Source organism: Leucoraja erinacea, chromosome 10 (assembly GCF_028641065.1).
Source record: "Leucoraja erinacea ecotype New England chromosome 10, Leri_hhj_1, whole genome shotgun sequence".
Classification (NCBI taxonomy): Eukaryota; Metazoa; Chordata; class Chondrichthyes; order Rajiformes; family Rajidae; genus Leucoraja; species Leucoraja erinaceus.
Genome location: NC_073386.1, coordinates 26,968,079 through 26,990,348, shown reverse-complemented (window position 1 = coordinate 26,990,348; position 22,270 = coordinate 26,968,079). Strand labels below are relative to the sequence as shown.

The window sequence follows — 22,270 nt, the reverse complement described above, 5'->3', positions numbered from 1 at the left end:
TGTTCAGAATATTGGCAAACAAATAAGCTTATTGCTTCCTGCTGTCTGTGACAATTCTTCAATTTGACTGGCGACCAAGTCTCACTGATGCCATCACAGTTGTTGGATACGTGGGATACCTATGAACAAATACCTGAAAGCAACCACTGTTGGAAAATGGAACATCCATGCCTGACCACATGTCTGTGTAAGATCAGCTGCCAACACTGTTGCTTTCCTACTCATGCAAAATTAAGAACTATAAATATAAGATTTTTTTCTGAGCTTGCTTATGCCAGATGCCACGAGATCACATAAACACTTGAACACACATGTAAATGCATTGGATTGTCTGAAACCTAGAAATAAAAAGGTTGTAGAAAACCAGTCTTGGTCAGCTTTTTAAGAGGTTCACTTTGTGTTGGCTTGCAATTAATATTACTTGAAGAACTTTCTTTTAGTGCTCCACAGCATCCCAAAAATCCAAGGAGAACTAAGGCAGAAGTGGTTTATTAATTTTTTGCACAAATAAACACTTTGTGATTTATAGATTTCAGGTCTCATAGAAGAAATCATGACACAAATATATCTAATAAGTTCATCATTAATAAGTTCAACTGAAGAGAAATTGAACAAAAATGCATCTTTCTTTTCTCTCCATAAATGCAGCCTGATCTGCTGAATACTTCTTATTTCCAGCAGCCGCAGTATTTTGTTTTCATGCTTTCATTGCTGTTGCTTATGTTAATAACTCGTTCTAGAAATTATAAGGCAATGTTTATTTAAAATATAAATGTATTAAAGTTAAAATGCTGTAAATCTGAAATAAAAATAGAAAATGTGTGAAATGTGAGTCAGGCAGCATCTGTAAAGATAAAAACAGAATGAATGTTTTTGGTCAATCAGAACGAGATGACGGTTTTTCCAGTGAAAAATGTTGTTAGATATAGTATGCTTAAGATGATTTAATTCTGCACAAACCTTTATTTTTTATTTCAGGGCAGTTTCCTTATTAACTATTACTATTTTTAAAAATGTTCCCTGAGAATGAAATGTATATGTCAAAATTGAATATAAATATACACTGGCACACAAATGGATGTATTACTAAGAAACGATCAATTAGAAGAACATTTAAAGAAATCGTGCAGCCAGTCATTCGTTTTAAAATAATATGCACCACCACCAGTCACATTACAAGCTAAACAGAGGCAGCTGTCGGGCTGACGGTGCACGGACATGAGAAATGTACTGGTATGCAACAAAAATGCAGCAAAACATCTTCTCACTCTTAGTGGCATTCATACCTTCATCACATTAGTGGACCATCTTTGGACCAAACTGTAAACAAACCGAATTTCCACACATTCTTGGATTTACATTGCTTGTCATTCCTTTAATTTGAATATTTTTTACATACAGAAGTAACATTTGAATACTTTCTCGAATATTTACCCCAAAATTAAACCACAGTAGTAAGAACTGATGTGCTAACAAACGAATTAAAAAGCACTGCGGTAGTCAAACGAAATTTATCCGACACAATTGTTGAATTATTTGACAGGGTGCAGTTTCCAAAAGTTCATGGGGAAAGCACCTGAACACAAATTAAATTAATTAATTAATAGGTCGATATAAGCAAATTTACACACCAGAATCATTTCTCCTGTCCGCCATTTCAATCTCAGAATTCCCAGATTTATCCATAACAACGCTGAGTTGGTTACCCTAGTGACTGACTGAGAGCAAGGAAGACAGAGAGCCAGAAGTGAGCAAAGGTTGGCGATCGGGGAGGAATTACTTAGTGCGTGGGCCTCAAACAAAGCTCCAAGCATTCGGCAGCTTGGCAAGTAACGCAAAGCACATCGAACAGGCGACCGTTAACATTCACTCGCGAGCTCGCGCCTGGGGCTGAGCTCAGCGAGAGGCGCGCTCACGCCCTGGGCCACACGGGTGCACGCCGCCGATGCACTCAAAAAGACAGCGGTTCTTGACAATTATTGGGAATCAGCATTCTGCAAATAGTAGAATGTTTCCAGTGTAAAAACAAAATCTTAGGATTTTTTAAAAATATGTAGAGATAATAAAGCAAAAAAGGTAACTATTTGTTATATGTTTTGTATTGCATCCATTGGTTGCAAGCAGCATTGCAGTTTGAAGGATTAACGGGGGTGGGGCACCTGATGTGCGAGGCTCTTGCACGGTGGGTTTTGTTACATTCCGTTTCGCCCAGTCCCCAACAGCTTCACAGGAAAGGTACGCAAAGATAGCGAGAAGGATGCGTTTAAAAACTCAGGTAATTAAAACTAATAACGTTCTTCTACTTAGATAGTTTAAGTGTTCAATATGAAACACATTTAGTCAAAAAATAGCTTGAGGGATGTGCCAAAACCAAGTTTGAAAAGTTTAAATTGAAGAACTGCTAGCTTCGATAATACACCATTTCTACATTCTTTGAAAAAATATTAATTGCAGTCAAAGTCATATCGAAAGCATCAAATTATTTCGTTTATGCTTATTGTACGAGAAAACATGAAAATTCAATGGGTCCAATTCGACTCTTTGCACCTGTTAACAAAGTACATTGAATCTGTTTATATTATGTCAAAATAACAAGATTGGACGGGCAATTTAAAACTGAAATGAGCTACTATTGGCTTTTAAAAGTGTGTGGCTAGGTAAGAAAATCGATGTTTTATTTATTGCAGAGTTTTTAACTCAGTTCTGTCATGTTTTTAGCAGTTGTTTATGAATCTGCCTGGAAAACATTTAACACAAGGATGATTGGTTATTCTTTACACATCGCGAGGTTGTTTCTTTTGGAAGAACGTTTGCAAATTATCACTAATAAAGTTCAAGAGTAGAGCGTTTCCATTCAATGTCAAACTATCAATCAAATAACTCTTAAAATTGTATGTGTAATGATTTTCCAACCACTATTTTCGGCCTATGAATCTGAACGGATGAAGATCCCATTCAATGGAACACGTTTTTGTTAGTGGTCCTTGCCCGCTTTTTGCTGTACAACCGCCAAAATTCTGGCACTGGCGCCAAATCGGAGAAAGCATGGAAACAAGGGGGGTGGGGGGGGGGGGGAACTCGGCTTGGTGAGAGACGTCGCAATGGGGAATTGAATGTGGGTACGCGAGGAATCCCAAGAAACGGTATATTATTTTGCATAACATTGTGTTTACCTGCTTCATATACGATTTTGCGTAATTATGAATGGAGGGGAGGGGGGAGGATCAATAGTAAGATTAAATCGTTTTGGCGCCATGCCATTATCCGCTGGACGTTATAAACTGTTCACTTAAAGGCACAAAATGTAAGGCCACTTTTGAACTCTCCTGTCCAAACGGCACCCTTTTGTCTAAAATGTTTGGGGATCTTTTATTTTCTCGAACTTCCATATTGCTTTTATAAGCTCTTACTGAATCTTTTCCAACTGTCCTTTATTGATTGTGATTGAAGTGCACTATCTGCTTCAATGGTACATAAAATGTAGATTGTTGGGTGTAGGTAGTCCTATTGAGCCTACAACATAATTGAATAAGATCATGGCTAAATCCACTATATGCTTTGCTTTTCCTTCTATGATAACATTCCACTTCACTTCCCCCCCCCCACCAATCTTGTTTTCTTGTAGTCTTGTCAATGTTCTATACAATTAACGAATATATCCATGACTGAATTATCCTGGTAATTCCAATGGGTTACCTCCAACACCATGAGGTTTTACTTTCTATATTGTAACAATTTTTCAAATGCCTTCTAGAAATCTGAGTTTAGTACATTCATCAGTGTCTCTGTATCCACAGGATATGTTGTCTTTTCAATGAACTCCAACAAATTGATAAAACCCATGTTCTTTATCACAAAAACATGTTGATTTTGCCTCGTTACCATGAATTTTAAAAATGCCCTGTTATAAATAGCATTTGTCCAACAAAAAAATATTATGTGGTGTCCTGTTTTCTACCTCCTTTTTGACTAAAGGAGATAACAATCTCACAATTCATATCATTCGAGACCCCAAGCTGAAGTCCATCAGGACTTGAAGATTTGCCAGCCCCATAGCTTAAGACAATTGGTCTAGTACTGCCTGGGTGATTGTAATTTTACTGGAGTTTCTCCATTTTTGCAAATTTTTTAACCAATTTTTTTTTTTTTGCTGTGATAGCCAAACATTCATCATTCCAGCATCTGCAAGTCTCTTGTGTCTCCACTCCATTTTAATCAGTACCCACTTTGCACAAGTTGTCCACATGTGATCCTTCTCTTATTAGCCATGACAGGCAAACCATAACAATGGGAGGCCTTAAAGTGGAGATGTTTCAATTACAATTTGAGTACATTTCCATGAGGGAGAAGAGTAGGGCCACCAAAAAACAGGGCTCCTTGGATATCCAAAAAGATGGAAAGTGATACAGAGCAGAATAAAAGAACATATTCTGGATAGCAGATTAACACAGGCTGGTTACAGAAAGTAAAGGGAGAAAATTAAAAAAAAATCTGAGATGGATCCTGAGAAAAGATTGGCAGCAAACATATAGAAGGAAATTCAAAAATATTCTTTCAGCATGTGAACGGGAAAGGGATTCTAAGACTAAATATGGGACTAATCAAAGAACAAAGGGGAAATTAATTTGTGGAGACATAGGACTTAGCTGAGGAATGACTAAGTACTTTACATTATTCAGCAAAATAGAAGCAAATGAATAGGTGATTGAGATTTTGGATAGATTTAAAAAGCGATAGTAAAGATATTCATTGTGTTAGCTCCACATAAAATAGATAAATAACCACAACACGATGGGAAGGATCTATGTTGCTGAGGGAAGTAAAGGAAAAACAGTTGCAGAGCTCCTGGCCATAATCTTCCAAACGTCGATAGTTTCATAGTATCCTAGGTCTGTTAAAACATATTTAAGTCATTTAGACAAGCACTTGAATAGGCAGGGCATAAAAGGATAAAGATCTAATTCACGCCAATGGAATTAACATAGATAAGCAGAAAGATCAGCATGGATGTGGTGAACTTTATTTCTGTACTATTCTGTTTGTATGACTGGAAAATTGCAAATGTTGCACTAAATTCAAAATAGGTTGTTGGGATTAAGCCAGTAACCACAGATTAGTCCGTTTAATTGCAAGAACAGAATTAACTGTCACCGGAATAAGTGTGTATTGATCAGAGAGCATAGTTTTATTAACCATTACATTTATTTGATGAAGTAACTAAGAAGGTTGATGAAAGGAATGGTGTTAATATGTATAAATAATTCAAATATATATTTGATGCAGAGTCATAAAATAGACTCAACATTGAGATTGAAGTTAATGGAATAAAAGAATCTTTCAAAGCACGGATAGAAAATTGGTAAATCAGAAATTAAGAGGGAACATACAAGTGAAAAGTTTTTTGGACTGGAGGGAAATGTACAGTGGAGTTTCACAGAATTCGCTTTTTCTAAGTATAATGATTATGTGTACATGGCACAATTTCCAAATTTGTAAATGTCAGGTTTCAGTCTCCTTTATTACTGTGAATTACCATGACGTCCCTTGCAAATATTTCACCCTTAGTTTATTATATTATGTTAAAATTGTGATTACAGTTTACTTGCTTCCATCACTTGTAATGATACCTACCCAATCACCTGCCTCATCTGGTGACACTCTCAAACACTCTTTGAAGACTTCAAACTGCAGGCCATGGTCAACATCCCATTCTCCACATCCACATTTTAATCCTATAAAATTTATCTGACTGCACTCCCACTTGTCTTGGCCTTGATAACTTGATCTTGATAACTTGGCCTTCAGAAGTGAATCTACTCAATTCTCCCCTAGTGCTACATTTTCAAGTAAATCTCTGAATCCTGATTAGAAACACACTTGCAGAAGGATTGGTTGTATTCAATGTGGATCTACCTGTGCACACACTCTGCATAAAAGGAATTTTGCACAATTTAATCAAGATACCAATAATTTTCATTTTTCCAACATCAACCATATGTCATGAGGTGTTATGACATCAATGAGGTATATGTCACCAATGTTGGTGCAAAATGGGGAACCTTCCTTATTAGCATAAATTGGAGCTTTAGGATGCACCTCGTGACATTGCTTAAGCACAACTAATTTCAGAGTATAGCTACCAGTATAACTAATTGAACTAGTTTAACTAGTGTAATTTTGTGACATTTTGTCATTTAAAGGGACACTGTTGACATTGGGAGATCTGCCTGCGCAGCTTGAAAAAAGTTCCAATGTTTTCTATGTTCTTTAAAAAATAGTGGGGTTTTATCCCCTGGGTTTAACTGTTTAGATACTCATTCAATGGTTGCCGAATCATTTTAGTTTATTAAAATATTTTGAAAATTGGAATACGAGGTGCTGTTCCTCCAGTTTGCCTGTGGCCTCACTCTGGTAATGGAAGAGGCCCAGGACAAAAAGGTTTGCGGCGGAATGGGAAAAGGAGTGAAAATTGTAGCAACCAGTGACAGGTGATTGGATCACATTGTAGGTGACTTGGTTAGTAAATGTTGGAGGGAGATGCTTTGAACTCTGTGGCTGGTGGGGTGAAAGGTGAGGACCAGGGAAATTAGCCATGTTCCGCCTGGGAGGAAAAGGAGCGAGAGCAGAACTATGGGTCATAGGATATGCAAGCGAGGGATCCATCTCTGATGTTATCTTGGGATCAGATGCGACAGAGATAAAGGAATTGAGAGTAAGGGTCGGCGTGGGAGGAAGTATTGACCAGATTGCCGTGGTAGTCGGCAGGTTTGTAGTCTATGTCAGTCGATACAACCATCACCTGTGATGGAGACGGAGAGATCAAGAAACAAGAGAGGGGGGGGGGGGGTAAGAGAGTACCCTGGCTTATGGAAGGACTGTTCTTACCTTGTGTCTCATTTTATTCTCATCTCTGACCTTTGCTCAACCATCTGCCTATCAACAACCCCCCTCACCTGTGTTCACCTAATACTTGCCATACTTTATCTTTCCCCTGCCCCTCCTCTCTTCTAATTCTTACCCCCACCCACCCTCATAATCTGTCTGAAGAAGGGTTTCAACCTGAAATGCTCCCTATCCATGCTCTCCCGCGATGCTGCCTGACCCGCTGAATTACCTTGGAGTTTTTTTAGTGGAGGGAACTTCATTTGTTTGGAATTAACTAAATTCTAATCCCCAACCGAGAAAAACTGATCCTTTACACAATTCAAATATTAACACCAACATATTTCACCATTGATCAGTAAAGAGAGCTGAGAACAGATATTAATCCCTCACATTCTGCTCTGCAAGGCCAAATATACTTATCACAATACCTGAATAAATTAATTCTTGATCCATCTACTGAGATGACTGACTAACATTGTTTTGGAGTCCATAGCACACTTTTCTATACATCGTAAGAATGTTTTTTTCTGTATTAGTCAAATCAGTGGAGACTCTCACACCTGAGGAACGTGAGGTACGGGTGTTGGGAGTTTTCGGGAAAAGGCAGGAGAATGGGGTTGAGAGGGAGAGATAGATCAGCCATGATTGAATGGCGAAATAGAATTGATCGGCCAAATGGCCTAATTCGGCCAAATGGCCTAATTCTGCTCCTATCAGTTAGGAACTTATGAACCACCTCCTGCGATTTTCCTGTGGTGGTACTATCAGGTTTCCCAGCCCCAAGCACACAGTACATTTCTCCAGATATTCATCATGCTGAGGGGAATGCCAGATCTTCACCTCTCCCACTCTTGTCCTGTAATCTCTCTCCTCATAATTACCACTGTGTCTTACTGGCAAATTGGAGGTTACTTAAAATTGGAGAATTCAATGTTCATACCGAAGTATATATTTTCCTGATAGATAATATGGGATAAAGTAATGAATAGGGTTTGCACAATTAAAAATTTTGCAGTAAATTATGACAGAACAGACCAAAACCTTTAAGAATTGTAGATAGACACAAATTACTGCAGTAACTCAGTGGGACAGGCAGCATATCTGGAGAGAAGCAACGGGCGATGTTTCGGGTCGAGACCCTTCAGAACCGAATAGTAACCCGTTCCTTTCCTCCAGAGATGCTGCATGTCTCGCTGAGTTACTCCAGCATTTTGTGTCTATCTTCGATGTAATCCAGCATCTGCAGTTCCTTCCTAAACCTTTAAGAATTGTGATCTGCCTTCTTGACATCACAGTTAAAGAAGGGTCGTCTTACCCGAAACATCACGCATTCCTTCACTGTAGAGATGCTGCCGGTCCTGCTGAGTTACTCCAGCTTAGTTAATTATAGACTAATTCCACTAAAGGTTAGACATGAAGATAATCATATCTTCTATTTTTCTCAATGGCATTTGGCACACTTGACATCTACTTGAGCATAACAGATACCATTCTGGACTGATGTTGTGAGTGTGAAATATTATCAATTAATTGAGAGGAAATTGTAAACTTAATTGATTGTAAACTTCTTTCTAGATTGTGGGAAGGTTTATTGCTACCAGAATATTACTTTCAAAGAAAGTATTAAGCCATGCACAAATGTTTCTTGAAGAAAATCAGGAACTTAAAACAGCAGATCAGAAAATGTTTCTACACATATAATCCAGTCTTTGACACTTCCATCCTTGGAAAAAGGGTCAACCCTATCTATGCCATATCAGGCCAAAATGCAACCAGTTAGGATACTTTCTACAAAATGCCTGCAGAATGTTAATGCCAGATTAATGCCAAAGAACTTGAATCTCTCAATCGTTTCCATTTCAGCACCAGTCATGCTGATTGTGGTATATATTTCATCACGCTTCCTGAAGTCGACATCTAGCTCCTTCTTCTTGCTGACATTGAGGGAAAGGTTATTTTCCTCATACAGTGTTACTAAGTTCTCTATCCCCTTCCTGTACTCTGTCTCATCATTGTTCGTGATCTTGCCTACTACAGAGGAGTCATCTGCAAACTTGTAGATGGAGTTAGAGCCGAATCGGACCACAGTTGTGAGTAACAGGGAACTGAGAATGTATCCTTGCGGAGCAACAGTGTTGAGAATTATTATGAAAGAAATGTCACTTATCCTCACTGATTGTGATCTGGGTCAGAAAGTCGAGAATCCAGTGGCAGAGGGTGATGCTGATTCCTAGATCCAGAAGTTTGAAGATGATTTTGAATGTGATTAGTGTGTGGCAGAACTATAGTCCATAAACAGGAGTCTAACGTAGGAGTCCTTGTTGTCTAGGTAATACAGAGATGAGTTTAGAGCCAGGAAATGTCATCTGCTGTTGACCTGTTGCAACTGTAAGCAAACTGCAATGGATCAAAACTGGCTGGGAGGCTCATTTGGAGAGGTTAATGTGTGTCATTGAGTGTCCCAAAGCTATTAATTATGGTGGATGTCAGAGCCACTGGATGGTAGTCATTAAGATATACTACCTTACTTTTCTTTTGCACTGCTCTTCTTGAAGCAGGTGTTGATCTCAGAATGGAGTAGTGAGAGATTAAAGATGTCTGTGAATACCTCTGCCAGCTGAACCGCACAAGTCCTGGGGACATGGCCAGGAATTCCATCTGGGCCAGTTGCTTTTCGTGGATTCATTTTCATTGCCAGAGCAAGGCCACATTGCAAATTGGAGGATAGGCATATGGATGAGAAGGGAATGGGGGGTTATGGTATGAGTGCAGGCAGTTGGGAGTAAGGGGGAAAAAAGTTGTTCGGCACGGACTTGTAGGGCTGAGATGGCCTGTTTCCGTGCTGTAATTGTTATATGGTTATATGGAGTAACACGTCATATTCGGCGTAGGTAACCTACAACCCAACAGTCTGAAGGGTCTCGACCCATATATAACCATATAACAATTACAGCACGGAAACAGGCCATCTCGACCCTTCTAGTCCGTGCCGAACACATAATCTCCCCTAGTCCCATATACCTGCGCTCAGACCATAACCCTCCATTCCCTTCCCATCCATATAACTGTCCAATTTATTTTTAAATGATAAAAACGAACCTGCCTCCACCACCTTCACTGGAAGCTCATTCCACACAGCTACCACTCTCTGAGTAAAGAAGTTCCCCCTCATGTTACCCCTAAACTTCAGTCCCTTAATTCTCATGTCATGTCCCCTTGTTTGAATCTTCCCTACTCTCAGTGGGAAAGTGGGAAAAGCTTTTCCCAAAACGTCACCCATTCCTTCTCTCCAGAGATGCTGCCTGTCCCACTGAGTTATTCCCGCATTTTCTGGCGCTGCAAGTGCAGTAAGGCAGCAACTCTACCGCTGCGCCACCGCACCGTTATATGAGTTATAACAGAGCCAGACAAAACTATTTAACTCACCCCAGGAAACAGATATATTGGTGTTCTTATGCAATGGCATAACTGTGGTCGGAGGAATGGAGGCCCATTGGTTAGAGAAACTTGTTTGAGTTTAACTTCTGCTGTTATTTGAGTAGCATTACTTACATTTTTACAAAGTGGTTACCAAGAAATATGTTTTAATGGATATTTCGTATTTCTTTGTCCTCTACAAACTAGTGCCAATTTTAACATAACCAACCCAGTAAATGGATAGTCATTTATATGTCGTCTTCTTCTTCTTGAGAATGAAACATAAACCAAAGGAATAGTTGGATCTCAAGCTGGGTGTTGAGCAGCCAGGTTACACAGAAAAGCTGTCTGAAACTCAGCTGAGCTGCAGGTGCATCTAGATGGAGCGAAGGAAATAGGACACGTTTCGGGCCGAAACCCTTCTCCACACTGATCAGGGTGGGGGTGGGTGGGGACAAGAAAGGGAAAAGGCGGAGTAGCCAGAAGGCTGGAGGGTGGGAGGAGACAGCAGGGGAGCTGAGGAAGGGGAGGAGACAGCAAGGACTAACAGAATTGGGAGAATTCGATGTTCATGCCCCCGGGGTGCAGACTCTCCCAAACTTGGGAATATGAGTGTGCTGTTCCTCCAGTTTTCCGGTGCTGCTCGGAGTGGCCATGGAGGGAGCAAAGGGATGACAGAGGTCGGAGGCGGAGTGGGAGGGGGGAGTTGAAGTGCTGAGCCACCTGATGGAGGTCAGCTTGGTTATTGCGGACCGAGCGGAGGTGTTCGGCGAAACGATCGCCCAACCTCCGCTTGGTCTCACCGATATACCTGCTGTACATCTAGAGCAGGCGGAGGCAATAGATGAGGTTGGAAGAGATGCAGGGTAAACCTCTGTCGCACCTGGAACGATTGCTTGGGTCCTTGAACGGAGTCGAGGGGGGAGGTAATCTCTTGCGGTTGCAAGGGAAGTGCCGGGAAGGGGGTGGACCGAGAGGGAAGGGAAGAATTGACAAGGGAGTTATGGAGGGAGCGGTCTTTGCGGAAGGCAGATATGGGGGGAGATGGGAAGATGTGGCAAGTAGTGGGGTCACGTTGGAGGTGGCGAAACTGACGGAGCCTGTTATTTTTTTTTTTTTTTTTTTTTTTTTTTTTTGAGCAGCCCGGTTGTTGTCTCTGCATCAATGTCTGCAAGGCCCTGAGCTCCATTTGGTGGGTGGTAGAGGGGGCACCCAGAGATGACATGGTTGGCTGTCTGTTGTTCTGCTCCACATTTACAGGCTGGGCTCTGGCGGAGTTCCCATCTCCACATGCTGGCATTGAAACTCCCAACTCCAGTACGAAGTCTGTTGAGCTTCACCCATGCTCCCCTGGGGAGGTCAGATCCTGGGGACAGCTTTTATCTGGTGAAGAGATGTAGCTGTGTAATGGAGATAAGGTTGCCTTCCACTCCTGTGACCACTTGGTGGCTATCCAGTGTGCTTTTGGCTCAGTTGGTTGGATGGATGCTAGGAGTTGTTTTCCATGTGGAGCAAAGGGATGACAGGACTTCAGTCGGGATGGCCTCTGCTCTCTGCTGATAACCTGATGGAGGTGATCTGAGTCCATGGCACGACGAGATAGTGCCAGAGTTGCTGCATGCCTTCGGATTCCTGCAGGCGAAATACCTGCAAGTATAGTGACTGGAGTAGGTTAAAGGCACCCCGTGATGGTTCGCAAGGTGCTGTTCAGGCTCGTGTCTACCAGGCTAGTATGCCTACTTCTACTCCATACGGGTGCGCAGTAGTCAGCTGGGGCATACACAAGAGCTAAGGCAGAGATGCGAAGAGTGATGGACTGGCTCCCCAACTTGTTCCTGCCAGGCGTCGGATGAGACCGCTATGTGACCTTGTCGCGGAGACCAGCCAGGTGTTGACGAAATGTAACCGACTTGCCCAGCTTTACGCCGAGTTAAATGGGTGTTTGTTGGCAGTCCAAGTGCCTGTTATTAACAAAAACAGCTAGCTCTCGCTTTGCTTCCTTGTTGTTTAGATGGAATGCTGTTGACACTGTTTTGCCTTCACTCAGCTTTATACGCCACTGTCGTAGGTATACTGCCAAAGTCCCCATGTCTTGACTCAAGGAGCTTCCGATTGTCTTCCACTCTTTGTGTCTTACCTCCACTCAGTTCACAATAACCAACCTGATCTCCCGGTGGCTCAGCACTTCAAAATCCCCCTCCCATTCCGAATCTGACTTTTCAGTCCTGGGTGTCCTCCATGACAAGGGTGAGGCCCAGCGCAAATTGGAGGAATAGCACCTCATATTTCGCTTGGATAGTTTACACCCCAGTGGTATGAACATTGGCGTCTTCAAATTCAGGTAGTCCTTGCTTTCTCCCTCCTTCCCCTCGCACTCCCAGTTCTCCCACAACCTACTGTCTCCTCCTCTTCCTTTCTTTTTCCTGCCCCCCCCCCCCCCGACATCAGTCTGAAGAAGGGTCTCAACCCGAAACATCGCCTATTCCTTCACTCCATAGATGCTGCCTCACCCGCTTATTTTCTCCAGCTTTTTTGTCTACCACCCATTCACACAAGTTCTGTTATCCCACTTTCCTCGCCCACTACCTACACATTAGGGGCAATTTTACAGAGACAAGTTAACCTACAAAGCCAATGCGTCTTTGGGATGTGGGAAGAAACCCACAAGCTTGCAGGGAGAATGTGCAAATTCAACACAGACAGTGCCCGAGGACAGGATCGAACACAGATCTCTGACGTGTGAGGCAACAAGTCTACCAGCTGTGCCACTATATTTTGTTTTCCACCACACAAAAAATTATACATTGATAACTTTGGTTACTAAAAAAAAAGAAACTATCCATTTTCAGTCTTAAATCTCTAAGTCACGCTATGTCCACCTTTGCAGCTACTTTATGTTTTAATTCAGTTCAAGACTATGGCGCAGTACATTGGCCATAAAGTTGCTGCCTAAAAGTGCCAGAGACCCGGAATTGATCCTGAATATGGGTGCTGTCTGTCTGGAGTTTGCTCCTTTTTCCTTTGATTGCATGGGTTTTCTCCGGGTGCTCCTTGCAAATTCCAAAGGTGTGCAGGGCCCTTTTTCAGACCCAACCCAAAATGTAATATTCTCCTTTTGTCCAGAGATTCTGTCTGACCTGTTGAGTTACTCCAGCTTTTTGTGTTTCTCTTCGGTTTAAACCAGCATCTGCAGTTCCTTCCTACACACACGATACTATACGATAGAACTTTATTAATCCCAGGAGGGAAACTGTGTGTGTGTGTGTGTGTGGGTATATATATCACACACACGCACACGCACACACACACACATATATATAGTTATATATTCATAATAAATATACACTGTTTTGTTTTCTCATTTATAACATTGTTTACAGAGTACTATGTTTGCATACACAAAAATGCTGGAGAAACTCAGCGGGTGCAGCAGCATCTATGGAGCGAAGGAAATAGGTGACGTTTCGGGCCGAAACCCTTCTTCAGGGTTTTTGGCGTGTCCGCCAAAAAATTGTGTCCCCCGTCCCCTCCATGTTTTGATAGCGAGTTCCGCTCTTGGCCAGGACCTTGCTTCTTTTAACTAGATTATTATTAACCATTTACATTGAGTGACACCAATTTAATAGTATTACGTGACATTTAATTTACATAATCCTGTATTACATTCATAAATCTCCAGATAACTTGGAACTGTGCCGGTCTGAACATCTGGACAACATGTGCCAAATAAAGAAAATTAAATAAAAGAGAAAACAGTGGACTTCCAAGTAAGGGTGATTCCTTGCCACCCTGAGTCTCCGTTGGCAGGTAGAGGGGAAAACCTCCTCCCAGAGGGCCCCTCACTAGAGGTGAAACCATTTTGCGCATCCTAGTATCGTCCAACGTCATCCGATAGCACTTATTTTCTAGTCCAAAAGAAGTCGTGACACAATAAAAGCTAGTTGGATAGGGTCTGCTCAGACTCCTGTAGTCGCTCTTTTGCTGTCTCACTCCCATCTTCGCTCCTCTTTCCAACTCTCTGCCATGTCATAGCCTGGAGAAGACGCTCCATCTCTGGGTCCGCCAGCTCCTCAGCGCTGTAATCTGGCGTCTCCATGGAGTAGCCTCTCCTCCTCAGCTCCTGCGCTGTGTCTTGTGCACATTCCTGAGTCCCAGTGAATGCGCATCTTGTCCAGCGGGGTCTGGAAGCAGACACCTCTCTCCATCAGGGCCCTCTTTATTCCCTTATATGCCTTGTGCTTCTGGACAACCTCCGTTGCATAGTCGTGGTCAAATGATAGATGTCGCCCTTCAATCATTATCTTCTATCCCCAGGCCTTTTTCAATACCATTTCTTTGGTATTAAACTCCAGAAAAGTTACCACTATGGACCTAGGTGGTGCGTTATGTTCCGGTTTGCGAGCCAAAGCTCTGTGCGCGTGCTGGATCCGTACGTTGGTGTCTGTTGTTATTGCGAGTTCAGTTTTCAAAAGTTGCTCCACAAATTCAGACATTAATTTTTCTTCTTTCTCTTCGGGTACGCCGTAGATGCGAATGTTATTTCGTCTAGACCGTCCTTCCAAATCAGTCAGGGTTTCTTGCATGACTTTCTGTTTTTTCATAGATTTAAACAGCACATTTTTCAAAGCCATGCTAATTGTCTCAGCCTCTTCGATTCGTGCCTCTGCTTTGTTTAGTCTGGTTTCATGGGCGTGGATTTGTTTGGAGTTAGCAGAAAGTTTATGGTAAATTTCTTGCTTCAGATCTTTGAGTTCGGCTTTCATGTCTTCTTTAAGTTTATGTAAGCACTTTATATTCAGCCCTGATGTCCCAAATTTCCTTACTGATATTGTGAAGCATTGAGCATATGGTTTCTGCCGAGTCATTGTTTGAGCTTTGTCCATCTCTGGTGAATTCTTTCTTTCTCATCTCACGTTTCTTTTGACTTCTAGTTGTCGCTCCCCCACTCATTCCAATACAGAAAACTGTGAATTATGTGGCAATTAGTGAATTAAGGGAGGCTAGTTTTAAACTTGGTATCGAGAGCTCGAGATTAAGCAGCCATCTGCTCGCCTCGCCACCGGAAGTGAGGCTGTTCGAATTCAACATATTTTAATTGACCTAAACAGATGACAGAAAAATTACTGTCCATCTAAAATTAATTGGATCCATCCACACTCAAATCTTGTTAATCTGCTGGCACATCAAATATGGAACTGTAAATGTAGATTATTATCTACTATTCATTAGGGGCCTATTTAAAATTTTCAGTCTTGATAAGGTTATTTCTAATTAAGACCAGCTCATCCTTACATCCTGTATCCAAATCTTTCTTAACACCTGTAGAACAGGCAATTTTGATCCTGCTATAAATAACAATGATTTGATAAGCAAAGAAAATGATTTTTCACTTCTCATTCCAACAACTGTAGTGGATAATTTTAGGCTATCAGAAATTAAAGTGCATTGGGGAATTGTGAAGTTAACGTTGTCAGGAATTAAGTCATAGCAAGAGTGGTATTGAGTGTAAATGATCAGTAAAATTCAGAAACAATTAAAAATACAAAACACCTTTAGAAGCTTTTATTTTATCAATTTTATAATACACAAAAATATTAGGAAATGATTTAAAATAATCAAATGCATTTTACTCATTTAAATTAACCCCAAAATGAAAATTATATTTTACTAACCCTTCTCTCCAGAGCTCTTATGTTTTTCTCTCCATTAAAATCAATGAGCCCAGTGGACAACTAGCAGATTGAAAATCCAGGAACATTTCTCTTTCCCTCTGGACCCACTGAATACACAGTTGTCCACTCAGTGGTGACCAGTTTTGCAGGATTTCTGCCATTGCTTGGGAATCCACAGTTTTCACAGTTAGATAGGTAAATGGAACTGCCAGCTTTTTGATGGAAAATCCAGTCCAAAATGCTTCTGTGATCCTCAATCTCTTTGCCTTAAGGGCACATCTTTGCAGTTTTTTACTTTGTTTCTTTCTTTTATTCGGTACATTTCCCTCAAAATGTGTTTAGGTTAATTTGCCATGACTGAGCTGGAATCGAATATTGTAAATCTGAGATTTAGGCGATATCAGATCCTGCTCGTTGAACATAATGGCCTCAAGAGTCCTGTCCAATAAATGGTGATTTTTATTGAGCAGTGGATCAGACCATATAAAATGAACAAATTGAGTCGGCTCAAACCAATGCCACCATTTGAATTTCGCCAGCATGGTAATTCCATGCTCAATGAGATGAGGTGATGCTTTGTGCCTCAGATATTGTTGAGGTCTGTGAAAAAAACAGGCCGTTGTATTTAATTATTTATTCAATGATCTTAATGCTAGTTTGAAGATATTTGTTCCAAAAAGATTACAATAAAAGTAAAATATCAATTAACTTCCAGAAGATAAATTAAATATCAAATGCACAAAAACCGCAAACGAATAAACAAAGCAATTCCAATATGGACAGCAGAACTAGTAATATGATGTAGCTGCATATGTGCAATTTTGTGTAGACTGTTGAGACCTTTTGCTATCATAGAATGAAAACTGGAAACACTCAGCATGTCCAGATTAGAAGTGAATCAAACATTATATATTTTTATTTCAGATTTCCAGCATCTCCATTATTTTTTACTTTCAGCCATATAATGATATTTACCTTAGAGCTGTTAAGCAAAAATCTGAACTGAAGACATTGTGATGCATCTAGAAAGGTGAAAGTTTGTTCCGACTGGCAGCCTCACTTTTAAAAGTTTGAAATTAGTCAGGTGTGAAGTAAAGGGGTGAGACTGTGCATAACTTGATGTAGGGATTCCGTACATAAGGTTGGTTTTCTGAAAAACACATGTTTTAGTCAGCATGAGAAAACAAAGCACTTTGTGCACTTGGTTTTACTGCTGACTCCATTTATTTATCCTCTTTAAACAAATAATTAAAACTATTCTGTTTGTTTCAGCAAATTGATTCCTGGTTTGGAATTATTAAGTAGGCTGGGCCTATACTCTAGTTTAGAAGAGAAATAATCTAATTGAAAATTCCTAAACTGTATGACAGGTAGATGCAAAGTTGATGTTGCCCCAAGTGGGGTGACTATGAATGGGATCACAGCCTAACAATAAGGATGTGGCCATTCAGAATTAAAATTTCTCCACCCAGAGGGTATTGATTTTTTTTTTTTTGCCATCCACCACCCAAGAGGGTGACGAATGCTCTACTTCTGAGTGTATTTAAGACAGATGTTGACAGATTTTATAGATGTTAAGGAAATCAAGGGATATGGGGTTTGCTGCAGGCATTAAGATAAAGGATCAAGCATGATGTTATTAAATGGCAGAACGGGCTTGAGGGCCAAATGACCAGACCCGCACAACTCCATACGCCTCTGCGGTTCGAAATGGGACCGGCCCCGCGCGGCCGTACGCCTCAAGCGACCACGTTTGGTCGCGCTAGACGCATGCAATCGCATGCTGGTGGGACAGGTCCTTAAGATTGCAAAATTAGTGGCATACATTGTGATGAATGAGTTTGAATTAGCAGCCCAGAGGATTTCATAATGTGCATTAAAAACTGTTCCCTACAACAATAAAAAGTGGGATCAGCCAATGAACAGTTTATTTTCGATCTTGTTATGACAGGTTTAATTAACACCAAGGTAAAATATTATCTGGGTAAGAGTGAATAGAGTTTCACAATGCGTTTAATATTCTTAAATTCAACATTAAAACTTAAGTAAAGCCCATTACAGTGATACAAAAGTAGAACTGACAAAGATGCATCTTAGTAGGTGACCAATGTTTGTTTCAAGAAATATTTGTACATTTTAAACCAGATTTTGTCTCATTTTACAATAACTTAAAATTAAGAGTAGTTTTCAGATTAAATGTAGAGCTTTATAAAGTGACGAAGATTATAACCATGACTATTGGGGCAGTTTTTTACGAGTAAAATCAAAGGTTGAACTAAGCATTGATTAATATAAATAAATAAATGGGAGGGCAAACTTGCAATAATTTCTACAAATTATAAAAATGTAATTGATTCTTAACTGCCAGAGCAATTGGGGCTGACCAATGAATACGAGAGGGGAAGAGCAATAATAAACACTGAATGCTACCTTCTGAACTTTGGAAAACTAGTACAGCTTTCATGTGCAAAAGTATGTTATAAAATCTCCCCAAACAGGTAACACCTTAGATATTAATGATGAATAATATTTTGAGGCTTATCATCTTGCCAACTAAGTATTTGTAGGAGAAACATGATCTTTCATACTTTTGCCTTATGATCCTGAGACAGAAGTGACTTGAGGATGGACGAATGATATCACAGTATCTTAAATGAATCAGTCACGTAATTGCACACTTGCCCAGGCAGGTGCATCTACACGCTCCCACACTTCCCTGGCCTTTAGGGTTGTTTTTACATGACAGATAACCAATTGATCATTTTTGGATCTCCAGTATTTGCTTTGGCTTTATATACTACCTATTCCTCAAAATGTAGGACTTAGGCTCTGCATTTGCACAAAAGCCTTGGCATTAATAGGTTTCACGGTTAAAGGACAAGAAAGCTGAAATTATTGGGCAGTTTACAGTATGTTTGCTTGCTTTGCTGAGCATGAAATAGGAAATGAACCACAGATGCAGCCATCAAGAAACCAGTATAAAGTCTGTTTTAGAAGGATTTCATAATACTCCTGCATATGAAAGCTCCAGTGATTCGCTAATAGACTGAAAATGACACAGCCGCTACTGTTTATTATACTGTAATAAGCACTGCTAAGCAGTACGGCAGATGGTGGCACATCAATAAGTCAGTATTGATTGGATAAATTTGCCTTAGGACAGCACCATTTTAAGTTGTTTTTAACTTTCTTCTGTTTCCATTTCCAACAAAAACGAAGGGCTGTGACTGAATTCTGAAAAATAATTCATTTCAAACAGCATTTTGGGGATTATTATTTGCTCTCACTTTATAATGACTTACAATTTTTCATTGTATTTGTATTCTGTTTTATGATTTTACGACTCCAGAACAATTCAAAATAGGCCACATCCGAATTTTTTAAAACAGCCTTGTCTATACAAAACAATCATAAGTTTAATACATCACAGATATATAATCTACTGCATTGATATTATTTAACTAATAACTGAATTGTTTTGTTCCTCAAATTATTCTTATTCCTCAAATGGAAATGTTGAAATTGTTATATGTCTATTGATTCAAATTAAGGCCCATTTACAAGGATTTATAACCCTTAGATCTTCCGTCTCTGTGGACCAGTCAGAACATAAATTCTGTTTTGCACTTCTGGGTGAAAGTAAGATTGTTTATGCTACAAAATGACCTATATGTTTCATTAAGTTAGCAAAACAAAATTTTCTTGACTAGTTGTTCTAAGTAACAGCGTATCATTTAAAAATCATTCTTCTCAAAGGTATGTTGAGTGGCTTTGAATCTGAAGAGCTTTGTGCTGTAAGACCAAATCAAAGACTTAAGGCAAAAAAGGAACTGCTTTTCTTGAACTCAACTGGTCAAGTATCATCACCTTAGAAGACAGATCACCTGAATCACTGCGAGCAGTTACTTCTGTATACCCTTTCCTTCACTGACTGTTTGGAGGCATCTACCTCGAACGGCTGCCAACCTTCAGATTCAGATTCACTATTGAACCTGCAGGATGCTCCCGATCAATCCCTTTCACCACTACAATTCTATGCAGCGCCAGCTTGTGTTAGCATTTCATTTTTGTGAGAATGGTGAAAGGGGCACCAATGCCTTCTCAAGTATCGCTCTTCACTGCAAATTTTCCGCATTCTATTCTAGCAACCTGGGTAACCTCAGGACATCTTCACATGCTTTGAATGTGATAAAGTTAATTTTCCTAGCCCTCCCCGACCTTCCACCATTGTCTGCTTAACTGGGGCATTTGAATAATATTTAGTTGTGACGGGTGTCAGGATACCCTTTTTGGGGCTAGTTAAATGGACTAATGTAAATACAGTCCCTGATAGCTACCGTCCATTGTGAGAATGGTAAAGTTATAGTCGACAGCAGAGTTTGTGACTTGGGACCCAAATCTCTATCAACAGCCAAGAGTTCCTCATTAAAGTGTGAACATCTAATTGGGGCAAAAACAAAAATTGCATCCAAATTTCAGATCTGCATACTTCCCTGCACAAGATCTTTAGAAAATTTTCTGAGCTGTCCTGATGTGAGCTGTCTATCTTCTTCCGATCTCAAACACCTCCAAGATCAACTCCAGCGTCCCAAGCTTTTCTGTGGTTCGGTGTCAGAGGTTTTCGGGAGAAGGCAGGAGAATGTGGTTAGGAGAGAGAGAGATAGATCAGTCATGATTGAATGGCAGCATAGACTTGATGGGTCGAAAGGCCTAATTCTACTCCTATCACTTATGATCTTATGATATGCAATGTTTTTTCCATCCTCCCCCAACCCTCTCAGCATTTCCTTTGGGACTGGTGAAATTTAGGGTGAGAGCCATATGCCCAGAAAGGTCATGTGCTGAACAGGGTTTTACTCTTTCTCCAGGAGCCAGCACTCAGTCAGAATAATAAGGCGAGAGGCATATTGGCAAAAAGAATATACAGGTAACCCCTGTGAGCCTAGAAAACTGCTCATTTTGTGCCTTTCCCATAATGTGAAGCAGCGCTCAGGAAATGCAAGATAATAAATGCTGTGTTTATTTTTTTTTTTAAAGATAAATTTCATAAGAACACATTTTTTCTTCCATATCTCAGACTATTTGGTGGTGATTTCTGAATTTTGCAAGGGAGAATTACCTGAACCAGTGGCTTGTTCATCATAGGGAAATTGAAGCTTAATCAAGATTTTATTATAATCATCTTTTGAGAGTTATATATTTGACTGCAAAGAAAAAAAATATTGTAGGTTGGGTAGACAGTCAGAGCCTGTTTCCCAGGATAGAAAAAACAAATACTAAAGGGCATCTCTTTTTAAAGGGCAAAGTTTAAACGAGATGTGTGGGGCACCATTTTTACAGTGAGTGGTGAGTGCGTGTAAGTCTTTGCATGGGTTAGTGGTTGAGGCAAAAACAATAGGCATTTTAGAGGCATTTGGATAGGCATATTGATATAGAAGGACATGGATTATGCACTTTTTCCAGCTTCACAACATCTCTCCTATAAAAGCGTGACCAAAACTGAACACATATTCTAAATGTGGCCTCACCAATGTCTTGCACTACTATACCATGACCTCCTAACTTCTATACTGCTCTGAGTGATGAAGGCCAATGTGCTGAAAGCCTTCTTGACCACCTTATCTACCTGTGACGCAACTTTCAAGGAACTATGCACTTGCACTCCTAGATCCCACCGTTCTACAACACTCGGGTTGTACAGCTACAACGTCTACAGCTCTGCCCTCATCAACCATTTAGGTCACATCTTCAAAAAATTCAAATCAAATTTGTGAGACACGATCTCCAATGCACAAGACCATGCTGACTATCCTTAATCAGCCCCTGTCAATCTAAATGTCTGATCCCTCAGAATACTCTTTTGTAAGTCTATTTATTCTATAACTTTCTGACCACAAAGTTATAGAGGCATGAAATGTGGAAACAGGCCCTTCTGCCCAACTTGCCTGCACTGATCAACATGTCCCATCCACACTAGTCCCACCTGCCACTTGGACTCCCAGGAGTCTCCCTGGCTTGTAGTTCCCATGGTTTTTCCTGCAGCCCTTCTTAAATAGAGGCACAACATTTGCCACCTTCCAATCTTCCAGCACCGTAATACTGACTGCCCTCAAAACACTTCCATTGACTGCCTCAAGTTCCCCAGTCCTCGTGTCTTTCTCCACAGTAAGTACAGAGGAGAAATACTCATTGCACATCCTTGCTCATCTCCTGTGGCTCCACACAGAGTTAATCACTTTGATTCCTGAGGGCCCTGATTTGTTCTCTTCAAATTATCCTTAATATTATCTGCCAGA

The 22,270-nt window shown here is 40.5% G+C and overlaps 1 protein-coding gene across 1 annotated transcript in view; it reads left to right on the top strand.

The window, feature by feature from the left end:
• Positions 1–1,075: 1,075 nt before the first annotated feature.
• elavl4 (ELAV like neuron-specific RNA binding protein 4) overlaps positions 1,076–22,270 on the top strand; it is a 100,830-nt gene continuing 79,635 nt past the window's right edge. Inside the window, exon 1 of the mRNA XM_055641805.1 lies at positions 1,076–2,275. Within this exon, the coding sequence (XP_055497780.1) occupies positions 2,258–2,275 (18 nt within the window). The 5' untranslated portion in view covers positions 1,076–2,257. The remainder of the gene's footprint in view (positions 2,276–22,270) is intronic.